General features: G+C 44.3%; 1 protein-coding gene across 6 annotated transcripts in view; it reads left to right on the forward strand.

Annotated features, from left to right (window-relative positions):
• The window catches only part of dennd10 (DENN domain containing 10), an 83712-nt gene extending 56567 nt beyond the window's left edge, over nt 1-27145 (forward strand). For all 6 annotated transcript variants that reach the window (XM_073027869.1, XM_073027870.1, XM_073027872.1 and 3 more), the window contains 2 exons: nt 18153-18247; nt 25352-27145. In XM_073027869.1, the coding sequence (XP_072883970.1) occupies nt 18153-18247; nt 25352-25522 (266 nt within the window). In that variant the 3' untranslated portion in view covers nt 25523-27145. The remainder of the gene's footprint in view (nt 1-18152; nt 18248-25351) is intronic.
• Nucleotides 27146-27558: the final 413 nt, after the last annotated feature.

A 27558-nucleotide genomic window follows, 5' to 3' on the forward strand; every position in this document is an offset into this window, starting at 1 on the left:
ATTGAGAAAATCAGGTTGGTGTCAGATTGCAAGAGAGGGAATTTGTTGAATGCCTACATAAATGCCTAAACATGGCTTTTCAGGGCAGCTTGTGCTTGAGCCTGCTTCAGGAAAGGCTATCTTAGATTGGGTGTTGTGTAATAACCCAGATCTTATTAGGGAACTTAATGTAAAGGAACCCTTAGGAGGCAGTGATCATAATATGAATTCATACTGTAATTTGACAGGGAGAAGCATAAGTCACATATATTAGTATTGCAGTGGAATAAAGGGAACTACAGAAGCATGAGAGAGGAGTTTTCCTAGATAGATTGGAAGAGGATACTGGCAGAGATGACAGCAGAGCAGAGATATTTGAAGTTTCTGGGAATGGTTCACAAGGTGCATGATAGATATATCCCACAGAAGAAGTTCTCAAGTGGCAGGGATAGGCAACCATGGCTGACAAGGGAAGTTAAGGACCGCATAAAAGCCAAGGAAAGGGCATATAAGGTAGCAAAAGTGAGTGGGAAGTTTTTAACATCCAACAAAAGTCAACTAAAAATGCTATAAGAAAGGAAAAGATGAAATATGAGGACAAACTAGCTGACAATATAAAGCAGACTACTATAAGTTTTTCAATTATATTAACAGTAAAAGGAAGGTGAGATTGATATTGGACCACTGGAAAATGATGCTGTTGAGTTATTAATGGGGGACAAAGAAATAGCAGGTGAACTTAATGGGTACTTTGCATCAGTCTTCACTGTGGCAGACTCTAGTAGTGTGCCAGAGGTCCATGAGTGTCAGGGAGCAAGGGTATTACATTGCTATTACAAAGGAAAAAGTGCTAGGCCAACTGAAGGGTCTGAAGGTGAATAAGTCAACTGGACCTGATGGACATCCCAGAGTTCTGAAAGAGGTTGCTGAAGAGATAGCCGAAGCATTGGTCATAATCTTTCAAGAATCACTTGATTCTGGCATGGCTCTAAAGGACTGGACATTTGCAAATGTCACTCCAGTTCTTAAGAAAAGAGGAAGGCAAAAGAAAGAAAGGCTAACAACTTCTGACCCTATGTCACCTCTTTCTAATGATTTGATTTTTTTTTTACCAGCAGAACAATGCCGCACTCTCAGCCTGCCTGTCCTTTTAATGCAATGTGTTTCCTTGGACATTAAGCTCCCAGCTATAATCTTGTTCAGCCTTGATTCAGTGAAGCCTACAGTATTATTCATGCTAATCTGAATCTGTGCTGCAGGTTCATATACCTTATTCCATATACTGCGTGCATTCAAATATAACACCTTCAGTCTTGTATTCACCCTTTTTGATGTTGTCAGAAGGACAGGCATGTAGGCAAAGAGGGTGACGTGGTTAGAAACATAGAAAATCTATGGCACAATACAAGCCCTTCAGCCCACAATGTTGTGCCAAACATGTCCTTACTTTAGAAATTATCTAGGGTTACCCATAGCCCTCTATTTTTTTAAGCTCCATGTATCCATCCAGGAGTCTCTTAAAAGACCCTATCACATCCGCCTCCACCACCGTCGCCAGCAGCCCATTCCATGCACTCACCACTCTCTGCATAAAAATACTTACCCCTGACATCTCCTCTGTACCTACTTCCAAGCACCTTAAAAGTGTGCCCTCTTGTGCTAGCCATTTCAGCCCTGGGAAAAAGCCTCTGACTATGCACATGATCAATGCATCTCATCATCTTATTGACCTCTCATCCTCCATCGCTCTGAGGAGAAAAGGCCAAGTTTACTCAACCTATTCTCATAAGGCATGCTCCCCAATCCAGGCAACATCCTTGTCAATCTCCTATGCACCCTTTCTATAGTTTTCACATCCTTCCTGTAGTGAGGTAACCAGAGTTGAGCACAGTACTCCAAGTGGAGTCTGACCAGGGTCCTGTATAGCTGCAACATTACCTCTCGGCTCTTAAGTTCAATTCCACGATTAATGAAGGCCAATGCACCTTATGTTTTCTTAACCACAAAGTCAACCTGCGCAGCTGCTTTGAGCATCCTATGGACACGGACCCCAAGATCCCTCTAATCCTCCACACTGCCAAGAGTCTTACCATTAATACTATATTCTGCCATCGTAATTGATATAACAAAATGAACTACCTCACACTTATCTGGGTTGAACTCCATCTGTCACTTCTCAGCCCAGTTTTACAACCTATCAATGTCCCACTGTAACCTCTGACAACCCTTCACACTATCCACAACACCCCCAACCTTTGAGTCATCAGCAAATTTACTAACCCATCCCTCCACTTCCTCATCTAGGTCATTTATAAAAATTACGGAGTAAGGGTCCCTGAACAGATCCCTGAGGTACACCACTGGTCACCGACCTCCATGCAGAATATGACCCATCTACAACCCCTGTTTGCCTTCTGTGGGCAAGCCAGTTCTGGATCCACAAAGCAATGTCCCCTTAGATCCCATGCCTCCTTTCTTTCTCAATAAACTTTGCATGGGGTACCTTATCAAATGCCCTGCTAAAATCCATATACACTACATCTACTGCTCTTCCTTCATCAATGTGTTTAGTCACATCCTCAAAAAATTCTATCAGGCACGTAAGGCACGACCTGCCCTTGACAAAGCCATGCTGACTATTCCTAATCATATTATACCTCTCTAAATGTTCATAACTCTTGCCTCTCAGGATCTTCTCCATCAACTTACCAACCACTGAAGTAAGACTCCTTGGTCTATAATTGCCTGGGCTATCTCTACTCCCTTTCTTGAATAAGAGAACAACATTTGCAACCCTTCAATCCTCTGGAACCTCTCCCGTCCCCATTGATGATTCAAAGATCATTGTCAGAGGCTCAGCAATCTCCTCCCTCACCTCCCACAGTAGCCTGGGGTACATCTCACGTGGTCCTGGTGACTTATCCAACTTGATGCTTTCCAAAAGCTCCAGCACATCCTTTTACTTAATATCTACATGCTCAAGCTTTTCAGTCCACAGCAAGTCATCACTACAATCACCAAGATCCTTTTCCATAGTGAATACTGAAGTAAAGTATCCATTAAGTACCTCTGCTATTTCCTCCGGTTCCATAAACACTTACCCACTGTCACCCTTGAGGTTCTGTTCCTTCACGTCTTATCCTCTTGCTCTTCACATACTTGTAGAATGCCTTGGGGGTTTCCTTAATTCTGCCCGCCAAGGCCTTCTCATGGCCCCTTCTGGCTCTCCTAATTTCCTTCTTAAGCTCCTTCCTGTTAGCCTTATAATCTTCTAGATCTCTAGCATTACCTAGCTCTCTGAACCTTTTGTAAGCTTTTCTTCTTGACTAGATGTATTACAGCCTTTGTACACCACGGTTCCTGTACCTTCCTATAACTTCCTTGTCTCATTGGAACGTACCTATGCTGAACTCCACACAAATATCCCCTGAATATTTGCCACATTTCTTCCATACTTTTCCCTGAGAACATCTGTTCCCAATTTAAGCTTCCAATTTCCTGCCTGATAGCCTCATAATTCCCTTTACTCCAATTAAAAGCTTTTCTAACTTGTCTATTCCTATCATTCTCCAATGCTGTTGTAAGGGAGATAGAATTATGATCACTATCTCCAAAATGCTCTCCCACTGAGAGATCTGACACCTGACCAGGTTCATTTCCCAATACCAAATCGAGTACAGCCTCTCCTCTTGTAGGCTTATCTACAAACCCCATTTCCAGAAAAGTTGGGATATTTTCCAAAATGCAATAAAAACAAAAATCTGTGATATGTTAATTCACGTGAACCTTTATTTAACTGACAAAAGTACAAAGAAAAAATTTTCTGTAGTTTTACTGACCAACTTAATTGTATTTTGTAAATAAACACAAATTTAGAATTTGGTGGCTGCAACACACTCAACAAAAGTTGGGACAGAGGCATGTTTACCATTGTGTTAAATCACCTTTCCTTTTAATAACACTTTTTAATCGTTTTGGAACTGAGGATAGTAATTGTAGTAGATTTGCAATTGGAAATTTTGTCCATGCTTGCTTGATATAAGACTTCAGCTGCTCAACAGTCCGTGGTCTCCGTTGTCTGATTCTCCTCTTTGTGATGCGCCATACATTTTCAATAGGAGATAGATCTGGACTGGCAGCTGGCCAGTCAAACACACGCACTCTGTGTCTACAAAGCCACGATGTTGTAGCCCGTGCAGAATGTGGTCTGGCATTGTCCTGCTGAAATAAGCATGGACATCCCGGGAAGAGACATCGCCTTGATGGCAACATATGTCTCTCTAAAATCCTAATATACACCTCAGAGTCAATGGTACCTTCACATACATGCAACTCACCCATGCCGTGGGCACTGATGCACCCCTATACCATCACAGATGCTGGCTTTTGCACCTTTCGCTGATAACAAGCAGGATGGTCCTTTTCATCTTTGGCACAGAGAACTCAACGCCCGTTTTTTCCGAAAACCAGCTAAAATGTGGACTCATCTGACCACAGCACACGGTTCCACAGTCTTTCGGTCCATCTGAGACGAGCTCGGGCCCAGAGAATTTGCCGGCGTTTCTGCATAGAGTTGATGTATGGCTTCCTCCTTGTGTAATACAGTTTCAAGTTGCATTTCTGGATGCAGCAATGGACTGTGTTAAGTGACAATGGTTTTCCGAAGTACTCCCGAGCCCAGGTGGCTATAATTGTCACAGTAGCATGATGGTTTCTTAGGCAGTGCCGCCTGAGGGCTCGAAGATCACGCGCATTCAACAGTGGTTTCTGACCTTGCCCTTTATGCACTGAGATGTCTCTGAATTCTCTGAATCTTTTCACAATATTATGTACTGTAGATGTTGAAAGACCTAAATTATCTGCAATCTTGTGTTGGGAAATGTTCCTTTTGAACTGACTAACAATTCTCTCACGAATTTTGGCACAAAGGGGTGAGCCACGACTCATCCTTGCTTGCAAAGACTGAGCCTTTGATGGACGCTACTTTTATACCCAGTCATGATACCTCACCTGCTACCAATTAGCCTGCTTAATGTGGAGTCTTCCAAACCAGTGTTACTTGAATATTCTGTGTACTTTTCAATCTTATTTTAACTCTGTCCCAACTTTTGTTGAGTGTGTTGCAGCCATCAAATACTAAATTTGTGTATATTTACAAAATACAATTAAGTTGGTCAGTAAAACTATTGAAAATCTTTTCTTTGTACTTTTGTCAGTTAAATAAAGGTTCATGTGAATTAACATATCACAGATTTTTGGTTTTATTGCATTTTGGAAAATATCCCAACTTTTCTGGAAATGGGGTTTATACATATTGTGTCAAGAAACCTTCCTGAACACACCTAACTAACTCCACCCCATCTGAACCTCTTGCTCTAAGGAGATGCCAATCTATATTTGGGAAATTAAAATCTCCCATCACGACAACTGTTATTATTACATCCTTCCAGGATCTGTTTCCCTATCTGCTCCTCAATATCCCTGTTACTATTGGGCAGCCTATAAAAAACACCCAGTAAAGTTATTGACCCCTTCCTGTTCCTAATCTCCACCCACAGAGACTCCATAGACAATCCCTCCATGACGTCCACCTTTTCTGCAGCCATGACACTATCTCTGATCAACAGTGCCACGCCCCCACCTCTTTCACCTCCCTCCCTGTCCTTTCTCAAACATCTAAAACTCAGCCCTTGAAGTAACCATTCCTGTCCCTGAGCCATCCAAGACTCTGAGAGATCTGACACCTGCCCAGGTTCATTTCCCAATGGACAGACAGACAGACATACTTTATTGATCCCAAGGGAAATTGGGTTTCGTTACAGCTGCACCAACCAAGAATAGTGTAGAAATATAACAATATAAAACCATAAATAATTAAATAATATTAAGTTAATCATGCCAAGTGGAAATAAGTCCAGGACCAGCCTATTGGCTCAGGGTACCTGACACTCCGAGGGAGGAGTTGTAAAGTTTGATGGCCACAGGCAGGAATGACTTCCTATGACGCTCAGTGTTACATCTTGGTGGAATGAGTCTTTGGCTGAATGTACTCTTGTGCCTGACCAGTACATTATGGAGTGGATGGGAGTCATTGTCCAAATGGCATGCAACTTGGACAGCATCCTCTTTTCAGACACCACCACCAATACCAAGTCAAGTACAGTCTCTCCTCTTGTAGGTTTATCATATAATGTAAAAAGAATTCACAAACCCCTGTGGAACACCATTAGTCACTGGCAGCCAGTCAGAAAATGCTACCTTTATTTCCACCATTTGCCTCCTAACGATCAGCCATTCCTTTATCCATACTAGAATCTTTCCTGTAATACCATGGGCTCGTAGCTTGTTAAGCAGCCTCATGTGTAGCACCTTGTCCAACCCTTCTGAACATCCAAGTACACAACATCAACTGACTCTCCATTGTCTCTTCTGCTTGTTACTTTTTCAAAGAACTCCAATATATTTCTCAAGGACAAGGACTGTTAGGATGGAAAACAGCTTCTTTCACCAGCCTAAGACTACTGAATTCCATGTCACCACCTAGATCTCATCACTTAATGCATCATTTGTGTTATACTGTTTACAGTCGGCCCTCCTTATCCGCGGATTCCTCATGCGCGGATTCAACCAACCACGGATCGGGAAAACCTGGAAGTTCTCTCTCCAGCACTCGTTGTTTGAGCATGTACAGACTATTTTTTCTTGTTGTTACGTACCCCGTAACTGGGTCACTTACCAGCAAAGATAGAGAGGTCCGTTGAAGTCTGATGGTACTATTTTTAACAGTATTTATTGGTAAAAATAACAAAAATAATATCAATGCAAACATACAGATACTACACGTCATCAATACTAAATCTAAAAGTGCGGGTATAATAATAATCAATAAGAAATAGCTCTATCGTTGTCTAGGGGATAATGTATTGTCCGATGGAAATATAAAAGTCATTCAGTTCATGCAGGCTGCAGCCTTTGGTTGGAGTCAAGAGAGAGATTTTTGAAACTTGTCAGCTTTTCCTTTTTATGATGTCGATCCTTCGAAATTCCATTGGTGTCCTCTTCTTTAGCTAAGCCGTTCTTCCGTGGTAAGGCCCCAATCCCGGCAACGGGAAAGGACGCACGTGGGCCCTCCACCGGCTGTTGCTATTAAACGCTGTCACGGGATTTCTACCGTTTCTCTTGGTGCGTCTAAAGGGGTTGTTCCCCAGACCTTCTTTTATCCTTACTCACGGGGTCTCAGATGTCAATCAGGTTGGGATGATGCAATCGTTCAACCAGCCCACTCTGGTCATTCCCTGAGGGCTTCAATGAATAGTCCAGTACTCAATACACAATTCCGTCTCCAAGAGACAATAGTCGTTATCAATGGTTCCGCCTTTCTGGGGGCCAGGACACATTCCAAACCCTTGTGGATTCTGTGTGTCTGTCTCTCATTTCCTGGGTCCCAAACCTGAATTAATAGCAATCTTGCGATTCTCAAAAAGGAGGGGGGCTACTTTGTACCCTTCGGCCCCTCAGAGTTGTGGCACATTCGTAACACCCCCTTTCTTCAAAGCGTTTTTACCATCGGTAAAAACGAAGTAATACAGAGTCTTACAGGATTTTAGAATCTAACACAATACAAAAGTTTTTTTTCACTACAGAGTAATACAGTTATACATTCAATTCAGCATCTAAACAGTTAACGATTACATTGTCACTTCCTTTAATATCTTAACATCTTGTACCTTACTAAAGTCTTGTAGCATCAGACTCCAATTTAATAACCACCTATTTTTATTTCTTTTCTTCAGCAAACAAAAACTAAAGAGTTGTGATCTTAGCTTACGTGTATACTACAAAAGTTCATGCAAATTCTAATCTTTATGTTACTTTCAAACTTAACAGTCAATCTTCCATGGGGGTTGTCTTTATTATTCACATGCTTTGTCGAAATCCCTTAAAACCGGATTCTGCTATTTAAAAATGGCATCCCATCAACCCTCGCCCCTTTTCTAGTTAACTCCCATGTGGTGAGCTTGTGCACCATGGCGAAATAGGCTTTCGCCCGCTCCTTTCATAGGAGTTATTTTATCAACAATGTGTTCCAAACTTAGACCATTTTCCGAATTTCCACCCAATTCTTTAAGTTTAAGCAAGTTGCTAGTTTTCTCTTCAGGACCCTTCAGGCTATTAGTTCTCAATTTAAGATCTGAAAGCGATCCCCCTTTTGTTCAAACAGCATTTCGAATTCTGCTTTTTCACACCACACTCTTGAATAACAATAGCGGGTGGGCACCTTTACATTCCAACTCAACCTGTAATTGATTCGCAGGCACCGAGTGACCAAGCCATTGTCTCTGTAGCCTGGTTACTGCTTCTGACACCAATCCAGACTTTAAATTTTCTTCATTCAATTTAGGAACTACACTTTTCCCTTTTCCTTCAATAATAATATTCACCTCACCACCTTTTATCTCCTCACTAACTTTTAACACACCTTCGAGCACAAACAACTGGGAATTCTCACTTCCCACTATTACCAAGGTTAACCCTTTCTTCACTGAACCAAGTCCATCTGACCCACAAGGACTGCATTCCTTTTCAACTGAATCAAATACCTCAGACTTTTTCTGAGCTCCATTACTAGGTTCAGTACCACGTGCATCCACATCTTGGACACACTTAAACGGGACATTTGCCTCTTCCAGGCTTTCAATACCCGTACCCTTTTCAAATTCTAAATTCCCCTGATCCTCCCAACTACTCTCTGGGCAACTCCCTTCCGGAGTAAACTCAACCCCGCGGGCTGAAACAACCTCATCTGCCAACCCAGCAGACTTCTTCAAGGTAATGGCATCCTTTTCATCTAGGTCTGCCCTCATTTCATTATCGGGAACACCTTTAGAATTTTCAACTTCTTCAAACAGTTCTGCCAAACCAGACAGATCATCCATGTCCAACTCTGGACCTTTTAACAGCTTTATCTGTTTCTCATCTTTATTTCGTGCCTCTATAACTTTTCTCCTCGCTAAGGGCAGGTCTACCTCCTCTCCCTTACTCTCTTTCACTTTACTACTCTCCGTTTTACCACCCTCTAAACCCTCGTGGTACAGGGTCGGTAAAAACGTCTCGGCCAAATCGATACTGGCCGGATTTAAATTGCTCTCGTTCTCAGCTGCCTTTCTCGACATGCTGCGAGTGATCGCACATGCGGGATAGATCTTGGAATCTAGGGGCGGGACCTCAACACTCACAGGCTGGCTCGTCAGCTTCATTGCTGACCAAACCTTACCACCGGCTAAATCGTTACCAAGAAGGACGTCCGCGTCAGTTCTCGGGAATTCTGATCGCACCCCTATTTCAACTGGTCCAGATACCAGCTCACAATTTATAATAATTCTATGCAAGGGCACCGTTTCTGTCCCTTTTCCTATTCCTTTCAAAGCTACCATTCCCATCTTGCGACCAAAATCCAGTACCTTACTGCTAATCAGTGACAGTTCAGCTCCCGTGTCTCTCCAGATCCGCACTGGAACTGATGTGTCTCCCTCTCTCACAGACACGGTTCCGTTTGACATACATGTCTCAGACCCTTCTCGTACTCTGTCTACCTGGGGCTCTCTTGTCTATTTACTGATCACCACGGCACATCCTATAGGGACTGCTGCTTTCCATTTTCCTGTCTCCTTCCTCGGAGCAAGGCACCTAGATGCAATATGTCCCCCCTTTCCACAATTAAAACAGGTCAAGCCAGGAAATCTCCTGCCGTCTTGCCTCTCCTCCTCAATCTTACCACTAGCTCCCGGCGGGACCTCTGCCTCAGCCGGCGGGCTTTCTCTACCGTTCCCACGGTCTCTCTGGTAACTTTTATTCGAGGAAAACTTTGTCTTGTGGGTTAGGGCATATTCATCTGCGAACCTAGCAAATTCGGAGATGGACTTATTCAGCTTCTCATTCAAATACATCCGGATATCCTCCGAAACACAACCTTTAAATTCCTCAATCAGAATTAACTCCCTGAGACGCCAAAAATCCTCTTCCACTATTTCTGCTGCACACCAGCGATCCAAGAGCACACCCTTCTCATAGGCAAACTCGGTATACGTCTGATTCCACCCTTTCTTTAAATTTCTGAACTTTTGTCTATACGCTTCAGGTACCAATTCGTAGGCCCGAAGAATGGCCTCCTTTACTTTTTCATAATTCTCCGCCTCTTCCTCCTCCATGGACAACGTCGCATATGCCCGTTGTGCCTTCCCTTTTAACACACTTTGTAACAACGCCACCCACTGCTCTTTGGGCCACTTCTGATTCACTGCCACTTTTTCAAAAAGCAAGAAATAACTATCAACATACGTCTCCTCGAACAGAGGTACTACCCTCAACTCCCGACTAACATTAAACCGCTCCTCTCGGTCTGACCCTTGAGCTCTTCGCGCTTGCCTTAACTTCTCCATATCCAAGTCATGTTGCCTCTGTTTCTCTGCCTCCCTCTCCTTCTCAGCTCTCTCCCTCTCTTTTTCAGCTGCTTCCAGCTGTTTTAACTGCACTTCATGCTCCCTTTGTTTCTCAGCTCTGTCCTGCTCTCTCTTCACCTCCAACTACTTTAGCTGGAGCGCATGCTCCCGCTGCTTTTCGGCTCTTTGCTGCTCTTTTTCCTTTTCGGCCCTGTCTTTTTCTTTCTCAGCCCTTTCTTTCTCCTTCTCAGCTGCATCCAGCTGCTTTAATTTAATTTCATGTTTCAACCTTAATTTCTCCAACTCTAACTGAGCCGTCCCACTAGCTGGTACCTTTTCAGGGATATTTTCCAATACCTCAGCTGAAAACACATTCTTCACAATATAATACTGAGTTATGGCCGTCTGCACCTCCCGCTTTTTCATCGACAACCTCACCTCTGTGAGGTTTAGTCCTTTCGCAATATTTACTAAATCCGACTTTGTGGCCGCCTCTAACGCCTCCAGAGTCGGGTTTTCTATAAATTCACCCACGTCCATCTTTGCTGGTTTCCCGTCTGGCTACCCGCGTAACCAGATCCAAGTTTGGACTTACAAGCCCGATTCACTGGCCCTCCAATTTGGTATTGTTATGACCCCAGCCCCCTCCTTTGTGAGAATCGCAAGAGCCCTAGTGAAGGGGGGGTCAATGACCCAAGAGAAGAGAAAGATACGTGCGGTGTCCCTCGTTTCACGGCAAGGCAAAAGCTGGCGACTGTGGTCATTGTCTCGTGGAGACACCTTTGTGAATTGGGAACTGTACTACGTGTATACCCTCAGGGCAACGTGGGTGGAGAGACGGAGAGAGATTGCATCATCCCAACCTGATTGACATCTGAAACCCCGTGAGTTCAGATAAAAGAGGGGTTGTAAAGACGGCCCCCCAGACGCACCAGAAGACACGCTAGAAATCCTGTGACAGCGTTTAATAGCGATAGCCGGTGGGGGGGTTCGTGTGCGTCTTTTCCTTGCCTGGGATTGGCGACCTCACCACGGAAGAACGGCTTAGCTACAGGAGAGGCCACAAGTGAGCGGACATTCCCCAACGAGACTCCGACGGATCGAACTCATAAAGGTTGGAAAAACCTGCTGGGTGACTGTTCCATTCAATCTCTATCTCTCTCTCTCCAACAAAGTGCACCACCGTGACACCCCACAAGACAGCAGCTGGTGGAACTGCAGTGACCGCAAGAGACTTTTAGATATACAGCGGACAATATATACATTACCCCTAGACAACGATAGAGCTTATTTCTTATTGATTATTACTATACCTGCGCTTTAGATTGAGTATTGACGACGTATGTTATCTGAATGTTTGTATTAACCTTACTTTTGTGCCCCTTTATAAATAAAAACGTTTAAAAATGGTACCATCAGACTTCAGCGGACCTCTCTGTCTTTGCTGGTAAGTGATCCAGTTACAACTTGGGGGCTCGTCCGGGATTTGATACCAAATTGGGAGGTCAGTGAGTTGGATTTGTAAGTCAAAAAATTTGGATCTGGTACGCGGGTAGCCAGACGGAAAACCAGCAAAGATGGACGTGGATGAATTTATGAAAAACCCGACTCTGGGGGCACTAGAGGCGGCTACAAAATTAGACTTGGATAATCTGGCGAAGGGGTTAAGCCTCACAGAGGTGAGGTCGTCAATGAAAAAGCGGGAAGTGCGAAGGGTCATAACTCAGTATTACATCGGGAAAAAGGTGTTTGCAGCTGAGGAGTTGGAAAATATCCCTGAAAAAGTACCAGCTAGTGGGATGGATCAGCTAGAGTTGGAGAAATTAAGGTTGGAACATGAATTTAAAATAAAGCAGCTGAGAAGGAGAAAGAACGGGCTGAGAGAGAGAAAGAAAGGGCTGAGAAAGAGAAAGAAAGGGCCGACAAACAAAGGGAGCAAGCGTTCCACATAAAGGAGTTAGAGGTGAAACGGGACCAGGAGCTCCAACTAAAGGGGTTAGAGGTGCAAAAAGAGCAGGACCAAGCTGAAAAGCAAAGACAGCATGAAATTCAGCTAAAAGAGCTAGAAGTAGCCGAGAAAGAGAAGGAACGAGCCGAGAGAGAGCAGGACCGAGCTGAAAAGCAAAGAGAGTATGAGGAGAAACAGAAACAGAGGGAACATGACTTGGAGATGGAGAAGTTAAAGAAAAAGCGAAGAGATCTAGGGTTAGATCGAGAGGAGAGGTTTAATGTTAGTCGGGAGTTGAGGGTAGTACCTCCATTCGAAGAGTCGGATGTTGATAGTTATTTCTTGCTTTTTGAAAAGGTGGCAGTAAATCAGAAGTGGCCCAAGGAGCAGTGGGTGGCGTTGTTATAAAGTGTGTTAAAAGGGAAGGCACAACGACCATTTGCGGCATAGGCCATCGAGGGAGGGGAAGCGGAGAATTATGCCAAAGTAAAGGAGACCATTCTCCGGAGTTACGAGCTAGTACCTGAAGCTTATAGACAAAGGTTCAGAAATTTACGGAAAGGGTGGAATCAAACGTATACCGAGCTAGCCTATGAAAAGGGTGTGCTCTTGGACCGTTGGTGCACCGCGGAACAGGTGGACGGGGATTATGGGCGTATCAGGGAGTTATTTTTGATTGAGGAATTAAAAGGGTGTGTTCCGGAGGAGATCCGGATGTATTTGAATGAGAAGCCGAATAAGTCCATCTCAGAAATTGCTAGGTTCGCAGATGAATATGCCCTAACCCACAGGACAAAGTTTTCCTCGCCAAAAGGTTACCCGAGAGACCGTGGGAATGACCGAGAAAGTCCACCGGCTGAGGCAGAGGTCCCGCCGGGAGCTAGTGGTAAGGTTGAGGGGGAAAGGCCAGGCGGCCCGAGATTTCCGGGCTTGACCTGTTTTAATTGTGGGAAGGGAGGACATATTGCCTCTAGGTGCTTTGCTCCGAGAAAGGAGCCAGAAAAAGGGAAAGCAGCGGTCCCTATCGGGTGTGCCGTGGTAATCAGTAAATCGACGAGAGAGCCCCGGGTAGACAGAGTACGAGAGGGGTCAGAGACTTGGCTGTCACCCGGAACCGTGTCCTTGAAGGGGGGGGACCCACCCATTCCCGTCCGAATCTGGCGAGACACCGGGGCGGAGCTGTCGTGAGATACTAGATTTCGGTCGGAGAAGGGGAATGGTCGCCGTGAAGGGGATAGGTACAAGAATAGAAATGGTGCCCCTGCATCAGGTAATTATGGATTGTGAGCTGGTATCTGGACCAGTCGAAATAGGGGTGCCATCAGAATTCCCGAGAACTGACGCGGACGTCCTCCTCGGAAATGATTTAGCCGGGGGGCAGGTTTGGACAAGGGTGACACGGCCCAAACAGCCTGTGAGGATTGCAGCCCCGCCCCCCGCATCTCCAGTCTGTACCACAGGCGCGAGCATTCGCAGCCTGTCGAGAAAGGCAGCTGAGAAAGTGAGCAGTTTAAATCTGGCCAGTATTGATTTGGCCGAGACGGTCCTACCGACCCTGTACCACAAGGGTTCTGAGGGTGGTAAACCAAAGAGTAGTAAAGTGAAAGGGGTTAAGGGAGAGGAGCTAGATCTGCCCTTAGCGAAGAAAAAGGTCCTAGAGGTAGGAAATAAAGGTGAGAAACGGAAAAAGCTGTTAAAAGGTCCAGAGTTGGACATGGATGATCTGTCGGGGGTGGCAGCCCTGTTTGAAGAAGTTGAGAGTTATCAAGGTGTTCCCGATAATGAGATGAAGGCAGTCCTAGATGAAAAGGATGCCATTACCTTGGAGAGGTCTGCTGGGTTGGCAGACGAGGTTGTTTCAGCCCGCGGGGTTGAGTTTACTCCGGAAGGGAGTTGCCCAGAGAGGAACTGGGAGGATCAGGGGAATTTAGAATTTGAAAAGGGTACGGGTATTGAAAGCCTGGAAGAGGCAGATGTCCTGTTTGAGTGTGTCCAAGATGTGGATGCACGTGGTACTGAACCTAGTAATGGAGCTCAGAAAAAGTCTGAGGTATTTGATTCAGTTGAAAAGGAATGCAGTCCCTGTGGGTCAGATGGACTGGGTTCAGTGAAGACAGGGTTAACCCTGGTAATTGGGGGAAGGGAGGGTTCCCAGGTGTTTGTACACGAAGGGGTGGTGAACCTTAAAGTGGAACTCGACCATGGGGGGATAAACATTATTATTGAAGGAAATGGAAAGTTTGTAGTTCCCAAATCGAATGAAGAAAATCTAAAGTTTAGATTGGTGTCAGAAGAAGCAACCAGGCTACAGAAACGATGGCTTGGTAACGCGGTGCCTGCGCATCGATTACAGGTTGATTTGGAATGTAAAGGTGCCCCACACGCTGTTATTCAAGAGAGCGCTGTGAAAAAGCCGAATTTTAAATGCGGCCTGAGGGAAAGGTTCGAACTGACACCCATCAGCCTGCACGGTCTTGACAAAAGGGTTAGCTACCTGTGTAACATTAAAGAATTGGGTGGAAATTCACACGATGATTTAAGTTTGGGACACGGTGTGGAGAGAATAACCCTTATGGAACGGAAAGGCGGGAGAGTACCTCGCCAAATTACCCAGGTCCCCCACGTAGAAACTCACCGGAAAAGAGGTGACGGCTAATAGGGGCGCCATTTTTAAAATAGAGAAACCGGCTGTACGGGATTTTGACAAAGCATGTGAATAACAAAGACAACCCCCTTGGAACCCTGCCTGTTGAAATCTGATGCTACCAGCCTTTAGTCAGGGACAAGATGTTACCATATTAACGGAAGTGCCACTGTAATCGTTAACTGTTTAGACGCTGAAAAATGTATGACGGTACAGCTCTGTAGTTAAAAGCTTTTGTACTATGTTAGATCCTAAAACCCTGTAAAATTCTGTACCACTCCGTTTTAACCGCTGGTAAAAACGTTTTTAAGAGGGGAGGTGTTATGACCCCAGCCCCCTCCTTTGTGAGAATCGCAAGAGCCCTAGTGAAGGGGGGGGTCAATGACCCAAGAGAAGAGAAAGATACGTGCGGTGTCCCTCGTTTCATGGCGAGGCAAAAGCTGGCGACTGTGGTCATTGTCTCGTGGAGACACCTTTGTGAATTGGGAACTGTACTACGTGTATACCCTCAGGGCAACGTGGGTGGAGAGACGGAGAGAGATTGCATCATCCCAACCTGATTGACATCTGAGACCCCGTGAGTTCAGATAAAAGAGGGGTTGTAAAGACGGCCCCTCAGACGCACCAGAAGACACGCTAGAAATCCTGTGACAGCGTTTAATAGCGACAGCCGGTGGGGGGGTTCGTGTGCGTCTTTTCCTTGCCTGGGATTGGCGACCTCACCACGGAAGAACGGCTTAGCTACAGGAGAGGCCACAAGTGAGCGGCCATTCCCCAACAAGACTCCGACGGATCGAACTCATAAAGGTTGGAAAAACCCGCCGGGTAACTGTTCCATTCAATCTCTATCTCCCTCTCTCCAACAAAGTGCACCACCGCGACACCCCACAAGACGGCAGCTGGTGGAACTGCAGTGACCGCAAGAGACTTTTAGATATACAGCGGACAATATATACATTACCCCTAGACAACGATAGAGCTTATTTCTTATTGATTATTACTATACCTGCGCTTTAGATTGAGTATTGACGACGTATGTTATCTGAATGTTTGTATTAACCTTACTTTTGTGCCCCTTTATAAATAAAAACGTTTAAAAATTGTACCATCAGACTTAAGCGGACCTCTCTATCTTTGCTGGTAAGTGATCCAGTTACGGGATACGTAACAGTATCAAATCTCGAGACGAGAACCCCAAGTTGTTACAAACCCCGTAACTGGGTCACTTACCAGCAAAGATAGAGAGGTCCATTGAAGTCTGATGGTACTATTTTTAACAGTATTTATTGGTAAAAATACACAAAAATAATATCAATGCAAACATACAGATAATACACGTCGTCAATACTAAATCTAAAAGTGCGGGTATAATAATAATCAATAAGAAATAGCTCTATCGTTGTCTAGGGGATAATGTAGTGTCCGATGGAAATATAAAAGTCATTCAGTTCATGCAGGTTGCAGCCTTTGATTGGAGTCAAGAGAGAGATTTTTGAAACTTGCCAGCTTTTCCTTTTTATGATGTCGATCCTTCGAAATTTCGTTGGTGTCCTCTTCTTTAGCTAAGCCGTTCTTCCGTGGTAAGGCCCCAATCCCGGCAACGGGAAAGGACGCACGTGGGCCCTCCACCGGCTGTCGCTATTAAACGCTGTCACGGGATTTCTAGCGTTTCTCCTGGTGCATCTAAAGGGGTTGTTCCCCAGACCCTCTCTTATCCTTACTCACGGGGTCTCAGATGTCAATCAGGTTGGGATGATGCAATCCCTCAACCAGCCCACTCTGGTCATTCCCTGAGGGCTTCAATGAATAGTACAGTACTCAATACACAATTCCGTCTCCAAGAGACAATAGTCGTTATCAATGGTTCCGCCTTTCTGGGGGCCAGGACACATTCCAAACCCTTGTGGATTCTGCGTGTCTCTCTCTCATTTCCTGGGTCCCAAACCTGAATTAATAGCGATCTTGCGATTCTCAAAAAGGAGGGGGGCTACTTTGTACCCTTCGGCCCCTCAGAGTTGTGGCACATTCGTAACATTGTCATTATTCCTAAACAATGCAATATAACAACTATTTACATAGCATTTACATTGTTTTAGGTATTATAAGTAATCTAGAAATGACTTAAAAGTACAGGCAGTCCCCAGGTTATGAATGAGTTCCATTCCTGAGTTCGTCTTTAAGTCGGATTTGAAGTTGGAGCATGTACATCCGGTATTATTTAGTGTCAGTTAGTCAAACGTTTTTCTTAGTATATAGTACATATTTTACCTTAAGCATATAAAACACTTAAGAAACATACGTATTTCAATAATTAAACCACTGCGTTGCTTAGTAATAATTGTAGCTTTCATCGGAGCAGGGCCTTTCAAATGCTCCATTAAAATTGTTCCGATTGTTGACCGACTGTAGCCTAACGCTTTTCCAATGACCGACGACGTTTCACCTCTTTTCAATCACTTTATTACTTCCACCTTATTTTCAATCGTGATCGTGATTATTTTCGTGAACAGAAACACTGCGGATTCAGAGCTCCGCTGCAGGTCCTAATGTCCACCGCACTGAGACATGTTTAATAACATCCAGGGTTCTGCTGGGTCCTAAAGACCACTGTACTAAGCCAGGTTAAATAAGGGACTTGAGTATCTGCGGGGGGTCTCAGAACCAATCCCCCGTGGATAAGTAGGGCCAACTGTACTTTTTATCTTGTGTCATAAATGCACCTTATGTTAAGTGTCAACCTTCTGGAATGTATTTTATTTGTTAATTTATTGGGGTAATATTACTTTATCTATTGTGTGTGAGTTATTTGTACTGTACAGTGTCGTGCACCTTCAGAGGAAGGTTGTTTTGTTTGGCAGTATACATGTATACTGTTGAATGACAATAAATTTGGAGTTAGACATAGAAACATAGAAAACCTACAGCACAATACACAATACAATACTTGAGCTGTATAAGAATTATGTATGGTGTGCCCTTGCATGTCATGCACATCCCATAAAATTTCAGTGTCATGTTTAGATGGCAATAATCATGTTATCAATTGCTTTGCTCACTGTGAATACTCTAATGCAATATACAATATATTAATGTTATTAATAATATTTTATACATGAAGCTATTTTGCTTTTTTTTCTCACAGAAACAATGGCAATGGGTAAACTGCACAAGGATATAGGTCAACTTATTGTCCAGTCAGCTGGTGACCCAGACAAATCAGATGGTCAAGTGATTAAGGTGATTATTTGTTGTTATTCATTCTTGGCAGAGCTAATGTGAGTCTACAACGATTGTATCATTCAGCAATAGATGGTTGATATGTCCTTATAGCCATTTCATTCTTTAATTTTCTACATACTCGGGCTATGGGAAATGTTAAATCCAATGAGTTTGTTCCAGGTTGGAGCATTATTCCTTGCATGCATTCACTTCTCTCCATCAGCATTGATTCTTAGGTGGATGTTATGTCTTATGTTATGGCTTTCTTGAGCAGCATGTTAGTGAACCTACAAGGGAAAATACTATCTTAGATCTAGTCCTGTGCAATGAGACAGGTAAGATTAACAATCTTGTGGTCAGGGATCCTCTTGGAAAGAGTGATCATAGTATGATTGAATTTCACATTCAGATGGAGGATGAAATAGTTAGATCTAAAACTAGTGTATTATGCTTCAACAAGGGAGACTACAACAGGATAAGGGAAGAGTTGGCTAATGTGAATTGGGAGCACAGGCTATTTGGTAGGACAGTTGAGAAACACTGGAATACATTCAAAGAGATTTTTCACAGTGCTCAACAAAAGTATATTCTAGTCAAAAGTAAGAACAGTAACAGAGGATCAGAGGGATCTTGGGGTCCGAGTCCATAGGACACTTAGAGCAGCTGTGCAGGTTGACTCTGTGGTTAAGATGGCATATGGTGTATTGGCCTTCATCAATTGTGGAATTGAATTCAGGAGCCGAGAGGTAATGTTGCAGCTATATAGGACCCTGATCAAACCCCACTTGGAGTACTGTGCTCAGTTCTGGTTGCCTCACTACAGGAATGATATGGAAGCCATAGAAAGGGTGCAGAAGAGATTTACAAGGATGTTGCCTGGATTGGGGAGCATGCCTTGTGAGAATAGATTGAGTGAACTCAGCCTTTTCTCCTTGGAGTGACGGAGAATGAGAGGTGACCTGATAGAGGTGTACAAGATGATGAGAGGCATTGATCGTGTGGATAGTCAGAGGCTTTTTCCTAGGGCTGAAATGGTTGCCACAAGAGGACACAGGTTTAAGGTGCTGGGGATTAGGTACAGAGGAGATGTCAGGGGTAAGTTTTTCACTTAGAGAGTGGTGAGTGCGTGGAATGGGCTGCCGGCAACGGTGGTGGAGGCAGATATGATAGGGTCTTTTAAGAGGCTTTTGGATAGGTACATGGAGCTTAGTAAAATAGAGGGCTATAGGTAAGCCTAGTAATTTCTAAGGTAGGGACGTGTTTGGCACAACTTTGTGGGCAGAAGGGCCTGTAGTGCGCTGTAGGTTTTCTATATTTCTATGTTTCTAAAACAGTAAGTGTGCGGATAGCCAGCCTTGGATAACTAAGTGTCAAATTAAAAGCACGTGTACAAAGTCGCAAAGAGTAGTGGGAGACTAGCGGATTGGGAACTTTAAAACGCAACAGAGAATAACTAAACAAGAAATAAGGAAAGGGAAGATAGAGTATGAAAGTAAATTAGCACAAAATATAAAAACAGATAGCAAAAGTTTTTATAAAAATATAAAGCAGAAGAGGGTGGCTAAAGTCAATGTAGGTCCCTTGGAAGATGATAAGGAGGAATTGATATTGAGTGATAAGGAAATGGCTGAGGCTTTGAACGATTATTTTGTCTCGGTCTTCACAGTGGAGGACACGTCTAATATGCCAAAGAAGGATGTTATGGATGAAATGGGAGGTGAGGAACTCGATAAAATCACTGTCACTAAAGAGATAGCGATGAGCAAACTAGAGGACCTGAAGGTAGATAAGTCCCCAGTCCTGATGGGATGCATCCCAGGCTGCTGAAGGAATTGGCAGAGGTTATAGTAGACGCGTTGGTAATCATTTATCAAAACTCTATAGACTCTGGGCAGGTCCCAGCGGATTGGAAGACAGTAAATGTCACGCCACTTTTTAAAAAAGGATGTAGGCAAAAGATGGGCAACTATAGACCAGTTAGCTTAACATCTGTAGTCGGGAAAATGCTTGAAGCTGTCATTAAGGAAGAAATGGCAAAACATTTAGAAGAGAGTGGTTCCATTAGACAGACGCAGCATGGATTGACAAACGTACTGGAGTTCTTTGAGGACATAATGAGTGCAGTGGATAGAGGGACACAGGTGGATGTCGTATACTTGGATTTCCAGAAGCCGTTCGATAAGGTGCCACACAAGAGACTTATAAATAAGATATGGATGCATGGAGTCAGAGGAAGTGTATTGGCATAGATAGTGCATTGGTTAACCAATAGAAGGCAGAGAGTTGGTATAAATGGGTGTTTCTCCGGTTGGCAGTCTGTGGTGAGTGGGGCGCCGCAGGGGACGGTGCTGGGCCCGCAGCTGTTTACTATTTACATTGATGATTTGGAAGAGGGGACTGAGTGTAGCGTAGCAAAATTTGCTGATGATACTAAACTGAGTGGAAAAACAAATTGTACAGAGGATGTGGAGAGTCTGCAGAGGGATATAGATAGGTTAAGTGAGTGGGCCAAGGTCTAGCAGATGGAATACAATGTTGGTAAATGCGAGATCATCCACTTTGGAAGGAATAATAGAAGAGCAGATTATTATTTAAATGGTGAAAGATTGAAGCATGTTGTTGTGCAGAGGTACTTGGGAGTGCTTGTTCATGAATTGCAAAAAGTTGGCTTACAGTTACAACAGGTTATTAAGAAGGCAAACGGAATGTTGGCCTTCGTTGCTAGAGGGATTGAATTCAAAAGCAGGGAGGTCAAGCTGCAACTATACAGGGTACTGGCGAGGCTGCACCTGGAGTACTGTGTGCATTTCTGGTCTCCATACTAGAGGAAGGATATACTGGCTTTGGAGGCGGTGCAGAGGAGGTTCCAGGGATGAAGGGATTAACCTGTGAGGAGAAATTGAGTTGCCTGGGACTATACTCTCCGGAGTTCAGAAGAATGAGAGGGGATCTTATAGAAACACAAAATTTTGAAATGGATAGATAAGATAGAAGTAGGAAAGTTGTTTCCATTAAAGCAACACACACAAAATGCTGGTGGAACACAGCAGGCCAGGCAGCATCTATAAGGAGAAGTGCTATCGACGTTTCGGGCTGAGACCCTTCGTCAGGGCTAACCGAAAGGAAAGATAGTAAGAGATTTGAAAGTAGGAGGGGGAGGGGAAAATACAAAATGATAGAAGATCGGAGGGGGGGGGGGGGGGTGGGGTGAAGCTGAGAGCCGGAAAGGTGATTGGCAAAAGGGATACAGAGCTGGAGAAGGGAAAGGATCATGGGACAGGAGGCCTAGGGAGAAAGAAAGGGGGAGGGGAGCACCAAAGGGAGATGGAGAACAGGCAGAGTGATGGGGGAGGAGAGAGAGAGAGAGATAGAGAGATAAATAAAAGGGGGGGCTAAATATATCAGGGATGGCGTAAGAAGGGGAGGAGGGGCATTAACGGAAGTTAGGGAAGTCAATGTTCATGCCATCAGGTTGGAGGCTACCCAACCGGTATATAAGGTGTTGTACCTCCAACCTGAGTGTGGCTTCATCTTGATGGTAGAGGAAGCCATGGATAGACATATCAGAATTGGAATGGGGCGTGATATTAAAATGTGTGGCAACTGGGAGATCCTACTTTCTCTGGCGGACAGAGCGTAGGTGTTCAGCGAAACGGTCTCCCAGTTTGCATCAGGTCTCACCAATATATAAAAGGCCACACCTGGAGCACCGGACGCAGTATACCACACCAGCCGACTCACAGGTGAAGTGTCGCCTCACCTGGAAGGACAGTCTGGGGCCTTGAATGGTGGTGAAGGAGGAAGTGTAAGGGCAGGTGTAGCACTTGTTCCGTTTACAAGGATAAGTGCCAGGAGGGAGATCGGTGGGAAGGGATGGGGAGGGACAAATGGACAAGGGAGTTGCGTAGGGAGCGATCCCTGCAGAAAGCAGAAGGGGGGGGAAGGGAAAGATGTGCTTGGTAGTGGGATCCCGTTGGAGGTGGTGGAAGTTACGGAGAATTATACGTTGGACCTGGATGCTGGTGGGCTGGTAGATGAGGACAAGGGGAACCTTATCCCGAGTGGGGTGGTGAGCGGATAGGGTGAGGGCAAATGTGTGGGAAATGGGAGAGATGCGTTTGAGAGCAGAGTTGATGGTGGAAGAAGGGAAGTCCCTTTGTTTAAAAAAGGAAGACATCTCCTTCATCCTGGAATGAAAAGCCTCATCCTGAGAGCAGATGCGGCGGAGGCGGAGGAATTGTGAGAAGGGGATAGCATTTTTGCAAGAGACAGGGTGGGAAGAGGAATAGTCCAGGTAGCTGTGAGAGTCTGTAGGCTTATAGTAGATATCAGTAGATAATCCGACTCCAGAGATGGAGACAGAAAGATCAAAAAAGGGGAGGGAGGTGTCAGAAATGGACCAGGTAAATTTGAGGGCAGGGTGAAAGTTGGAGGCAAAGTTAATGAAGTCAACGAGCTCAGCATGTGTGCAGGAGACAACGCCAATTCAGTCATCGATGTAGCGAAGGAAAAGAGGGGGACAGATACCCATATAGACTTGGAACATGGACTGTTCCACAAAGCCAACAAAAAGGCAGGCATAACTGGGACCCATGCAGGTGCCCATGGCTACACCTTTGGTTTGAAGGAAGTGGGAGGAGCCAAAGGAGAAATTATTGAGAGTAAGAACTAATTCCGCTAGACAGAGGAGAGTGGTGGCAGAGGGGAATTGGTTAAATCTGGAATCCAAAAAGAAGTGGAGAGCTTTGAGACCTTCCTGGTGGGGGATGGAGGTATATAGGGACTGGACGTCCATGGTGAAAATAAGGCGGTGGGGGCCAGGGGACTTAAAATCATTGAAAAAATTCAAAGCATGAGAACTGTCACAAACATAGGTGGGAAGGGATTGAACAAGGGGGGATAAAACAGTGTCAAGGTATGCAGAAATCAGTTCGGTGGGGCAGGAGCAAGCTGAGACAATGGGTCTACCTGGACAGGCAGGTTTGTGGATCCTGGGTAGGAGGTAGAAACGGGAAGTGCGGGGTGTGGGAACTATGAGGTTGGTGGCAGTGGATGGGAAATCCCCAGAGTTGATAAGGTTGGTGATGGTATAGGAGACAGTGGCCTGGTGCTCCTTAGTGGGGTCATGATCAAGGGGTAAATAAGAGGAGGTATCGGAGAGTTGTTGCTGTGCCTCGGCCAGGTAGAGGTCAGTACGCCAGACTACAACAGCTCCCCCCTTATCAGCGGGTTTTATAGTGAGGTTGGGATTGGTGCGGAGGGAGCGGAGAGCAGAGCGTTCGGAAGGAGTGAGGTTGGAATTGGAACACGGTGTGGTGAAGTCAAGACGGTTGATGTCCCATCAGCAATTAGCAATAAAGAGATCCAGAGCAGGCAGAAGACCAGACCAGGGTGTCCATGAAGAGGAGAAGGGTTGAAGATGGGATAAGGGGTCATTGGTGGGGGTAGGAGAGTCCTTGTCAAAGAAGTAAGCTCGGAGACGGAGCTGGTGGAAGAAGAGTTCAGTGTCATGGCGTACATGGAACTCACTGAGGTGTGGGCAAAGGGGGACAAAGGTGAGGCCCTTACTGAGGACAGAGCGCTCTGCCTGAGAGAGTTGAAGGTCAGAGGGAATGGTAAAGACCCGGCACGGATGAGAGATGGGATCAGAGGGGGGAGGGAGGCTGGTGGTGTTGGTGGAGAGGGGAGGGTTGGGGTGAGAGGAAGATGGAGCCTCTGAGGGCCCAAGAGCTGACGATGGGATCTGAGGGAGAGGGAATTGCAGTGGTGGTGGGGGAAAGGGAGACGGGAGACACAATCGCAGCACGTGAAGACCCGGCCTGGAGTTCAAGTTGTTTCCATTGGTAAGTGAGATGAGAACTAGGGACCACTCCCTCAAGATTCAGGGGAGAAGATTTAGGACGGAGATGAGGAGAAACTGTTTTTCCCAGAGAGTGGTGAATCTGCGGAATTCTCTGTCCAGGGATGCAGTTGAGGCTTCTTCACTAAATATATTTAAGAAACCGTTAGATAGGTTTTTACATAGTAATGGAATTAAGGGTTATGGGGAAAAAGCAGGTAGGTGGAGCTGAGTTTACGGACAGATCAGTCATGATTTTATTGAATGCCGGGGCAGGCTCGATGGGCCTACTCCTGCTCCTATTTCTTATGTTCTTATGTTTCTCTCAAATATGTTCAGAATATAAGATAACAAGAAGTTGGAGAAGGCTATGTAACCCCTCAAGCATGTTTGTAACTCATTCTGTGGCTAAAGTGCAGTTTGCTGCCTGATCCCATATTCCTTGATTCTCTTAGGTACCTCAAGTACTGGTTGTCACAGCCAGGAATGGACACAGAGCCTGGACTTCCACAGCTCTGTGGGACACAGTAGCCAAAGATTTACATGTGCTGAATGGCAGCTTCCTTTTCCTAATATTATATCCCATCTTTCTGGACTCTGCCTCTCAGTATCTTCCTTTTAATTGGAATTGGTTGATTTCATATACTGTGATAGTGAAAAATTTGTCTTGTAAACTGTTCCAGCAGATTAGATCATTACATAGTGCATTGTGGTAGTAGAAGGGGGAAAACAACAGAATACAGAATTAGTTGCAACAGCTACAGAGAAACTGTGGTGCAGATGACAATAAGTGCAAGGTCATAACAACTGCTTCTCAAAATCATGGATCTTAATGGCTAGTATTGCTGGGCCATCCCAGTACATGTGGCAGCACAGTCAATACTTTAAGTCACATTGACATATCAACACTTTGAGGAGGGCTTGCTGACCATGAGGTCATGAGCAGATAGCTTTGGTGTCTTCCTTTGCCACATTTCCAAACACTGACATGCCCCAATCAGCTACATCAGCACTGTTTGAGAACTAAACCATGTTTTTCTGAATGACTTCATTCAATAGCATATTCCACTATTCAATAAGATCAAGCTCATTCTGGGACAGAAATGTACTTTACTGCCTGTCCTCATAACGAATAATTATCACAAGTGCCTCAAATACTGTTGGTCTGAATGCCCAACTACACTTCAGTAGCTAATGTGGAGCTAAAGATAATGAAATAAAGAAATAATGATGAATAGATTTTTTAATGTTGATGATGATTTCAAATCCATTCTCTCATCCAGGACATTTCACAGAAAACAAAGGAGATATTGACCATTTTAGCATCTCTTAGACCAGATGAGGATGGAAAATCCAAGATAACTCTGGAAATCCTGAAGGAGCGGCGTTTCCCACCACCAACTGAGAGCTTCTTGTATCACTTGGCAGCCGCTGAGCAGATGTTGCAGATCTGACTTGCTTTTTCCATTGGGCCAGCTTTCATATTGTGGACCAAGAGGTACTAGCCAAGCTGACAGCTAAATAGATGACTGAAACTGAACCTGCACTAGTCATTTCACTTCTGGCTTCTCCGTACTATAAGATGAATTCTTGTATAGCCATTGCTTTCCAATGAAAATATTTCTGTTAAAAATCTGGGCATTTTCCACTTTGAGAAGAAAGAGATAGTTCTTCTGAAGCCTACAAAGATTACAAGAAATTAAAAGCTTACCATCATATCAGCACTCTCTTGCACCCCCAACACCACCATGAGCATGATCTCCACTCACCAAACTAACTGGAATCCACGTCCTCCCAGCGCTGTCTCAACTTTCCCTGAGAACTAATCACACAGAAGAAATATCTTTAATTAGTGGAAAGCCTTTCTGATGTGCACCATACTTTGGGTCTTGTGCAGAGTAGAATATGTGGACTCCAGCAGTTCCATGACATTTTTGCCCTTAGTTTCTTCAAGGGTTTGGTGCCTATGCTGGATACCTTGACCAGTACTGGTACATTTTTCATTGTGTTTATTTCACCTTTGTCATTGGTAACATCAATATCCTTTTACTAATTTGTTTATACTCTTCATGTTAATTGGCTATTGCCATTTTTCTTTCCTTATGACCCAATGACCGTCAATCTATGATTTGTGATTTGTGCCATATTACAGTGAAGAGGATTAATCTTTCTAATGATGCATCTGTTTATATGTCACATTGCTGGAAAATAAATTGTGAGAGGTACATGAAAATAACCCGTCTCCCAGGATCAGAAAATATAAGAACATTTTCCTCAGTTAAATAATGCAATTGTAATGAAATCTGAGGTTAATAAATTATTATCTGCTCCTTGGAATAAAACAGGTAAAGATTACACGCACAACTAAGCATCACAGAATATAGTCCTCTGATACACGACCCTAGTTCTGCTCCATGCTCAAGTTAGTCGTATAGTTTTTGTGATTCATCCGACACAAACCCCCATCTCTTCTTCAGTGACAAGGGCTCGTAACTGTATGGAGAGGATCAGGCTAATGTATGTGTGCTGTGTAACTGTATAGAAAATGAACTGTGACATTATCACTGTCAGAAAGATTAAGTGACTGTAGATTGCAGTTGTTCCAGTTAAAGTTTATTATCATCTGACTGTACAACCAAACAAATAATTCCTCTGGATGAATGTATATCACACACAGCACATAAAACAAAATATTACCACAGATAAGTTAATAAAATATGATTCAAAATGCATGTAGTGTGCAGCACAGGCAAACAGTAAACAGCTCACTGTCCTATTGATGAGACCTCAATGCTGGCAGGGTATTCATTAGTCTCACATCCTGGGGGAAGAAGCTGTTAACCCATTTGGCAGTCCTAGTGCTGATGCTTCTGTACCTCCTTTGTGACAGTAGTGAGTCAGAGAGATTGTGGGATGGCTGGTGGGGATCCTCAACAATGCTTTGGGCGCTTTGTATTGTTTTGCAGGAATTTGAGGAGATGAGAAAGGGCAAATAACTATTTTGATATTGTGAGAAAATGTATATGGAATAGATTTCTCAGTCTTAAATAAAGTTATGAAATTGTACAGCACAGAAATGAGCCCTACGGCCTATCACATCCTCACTGACCTTTTTGCCCAATCAAACACAAATTTTATTTGCCTGCATTAGGACGGTATCCTATTTAAGTGCCTGTCTAAATGTCTCTTTAATGTGGTTATTGTATCTGTTTCCACCACCTCCTCTGGCAGCAAGTTGCAGATATCAACTATTCAATGTAAAGAAAAATTGACCCTCAAATTGCTTTTAAAATCCTTTCTCTCAACTTAAATCTATGCTGCCTTCTTTTTCCCCTACCATGGGGAAAAGATTCTATCTATCTTGCCTATGCCTCGTCATTTAATAAACCTCTATCAGGTCACCCTCAGTCTCCTTCACCCCAGGGTAAACAAACACAGCATATCCAATCTCTCCCCATAAGTTGGTCTTTCAATCCAAAGAACATTCTAG

The sequence above is a fragment of the Hemitrygon akajei genome, chromosome 23 (genome assembly GCF_048418815.1).
Source record: "Hemitrygon akajei chromosome 23, sHemAka1.3, whole genome shotgun sequence".
Taxonomy (NCBI): Eukaryota; Metazoa; Chordata; class Chondrichthyes; order Myliobatiformes; family Dasyatidae; genus Hemitrygon; species Hemitrygon akajei.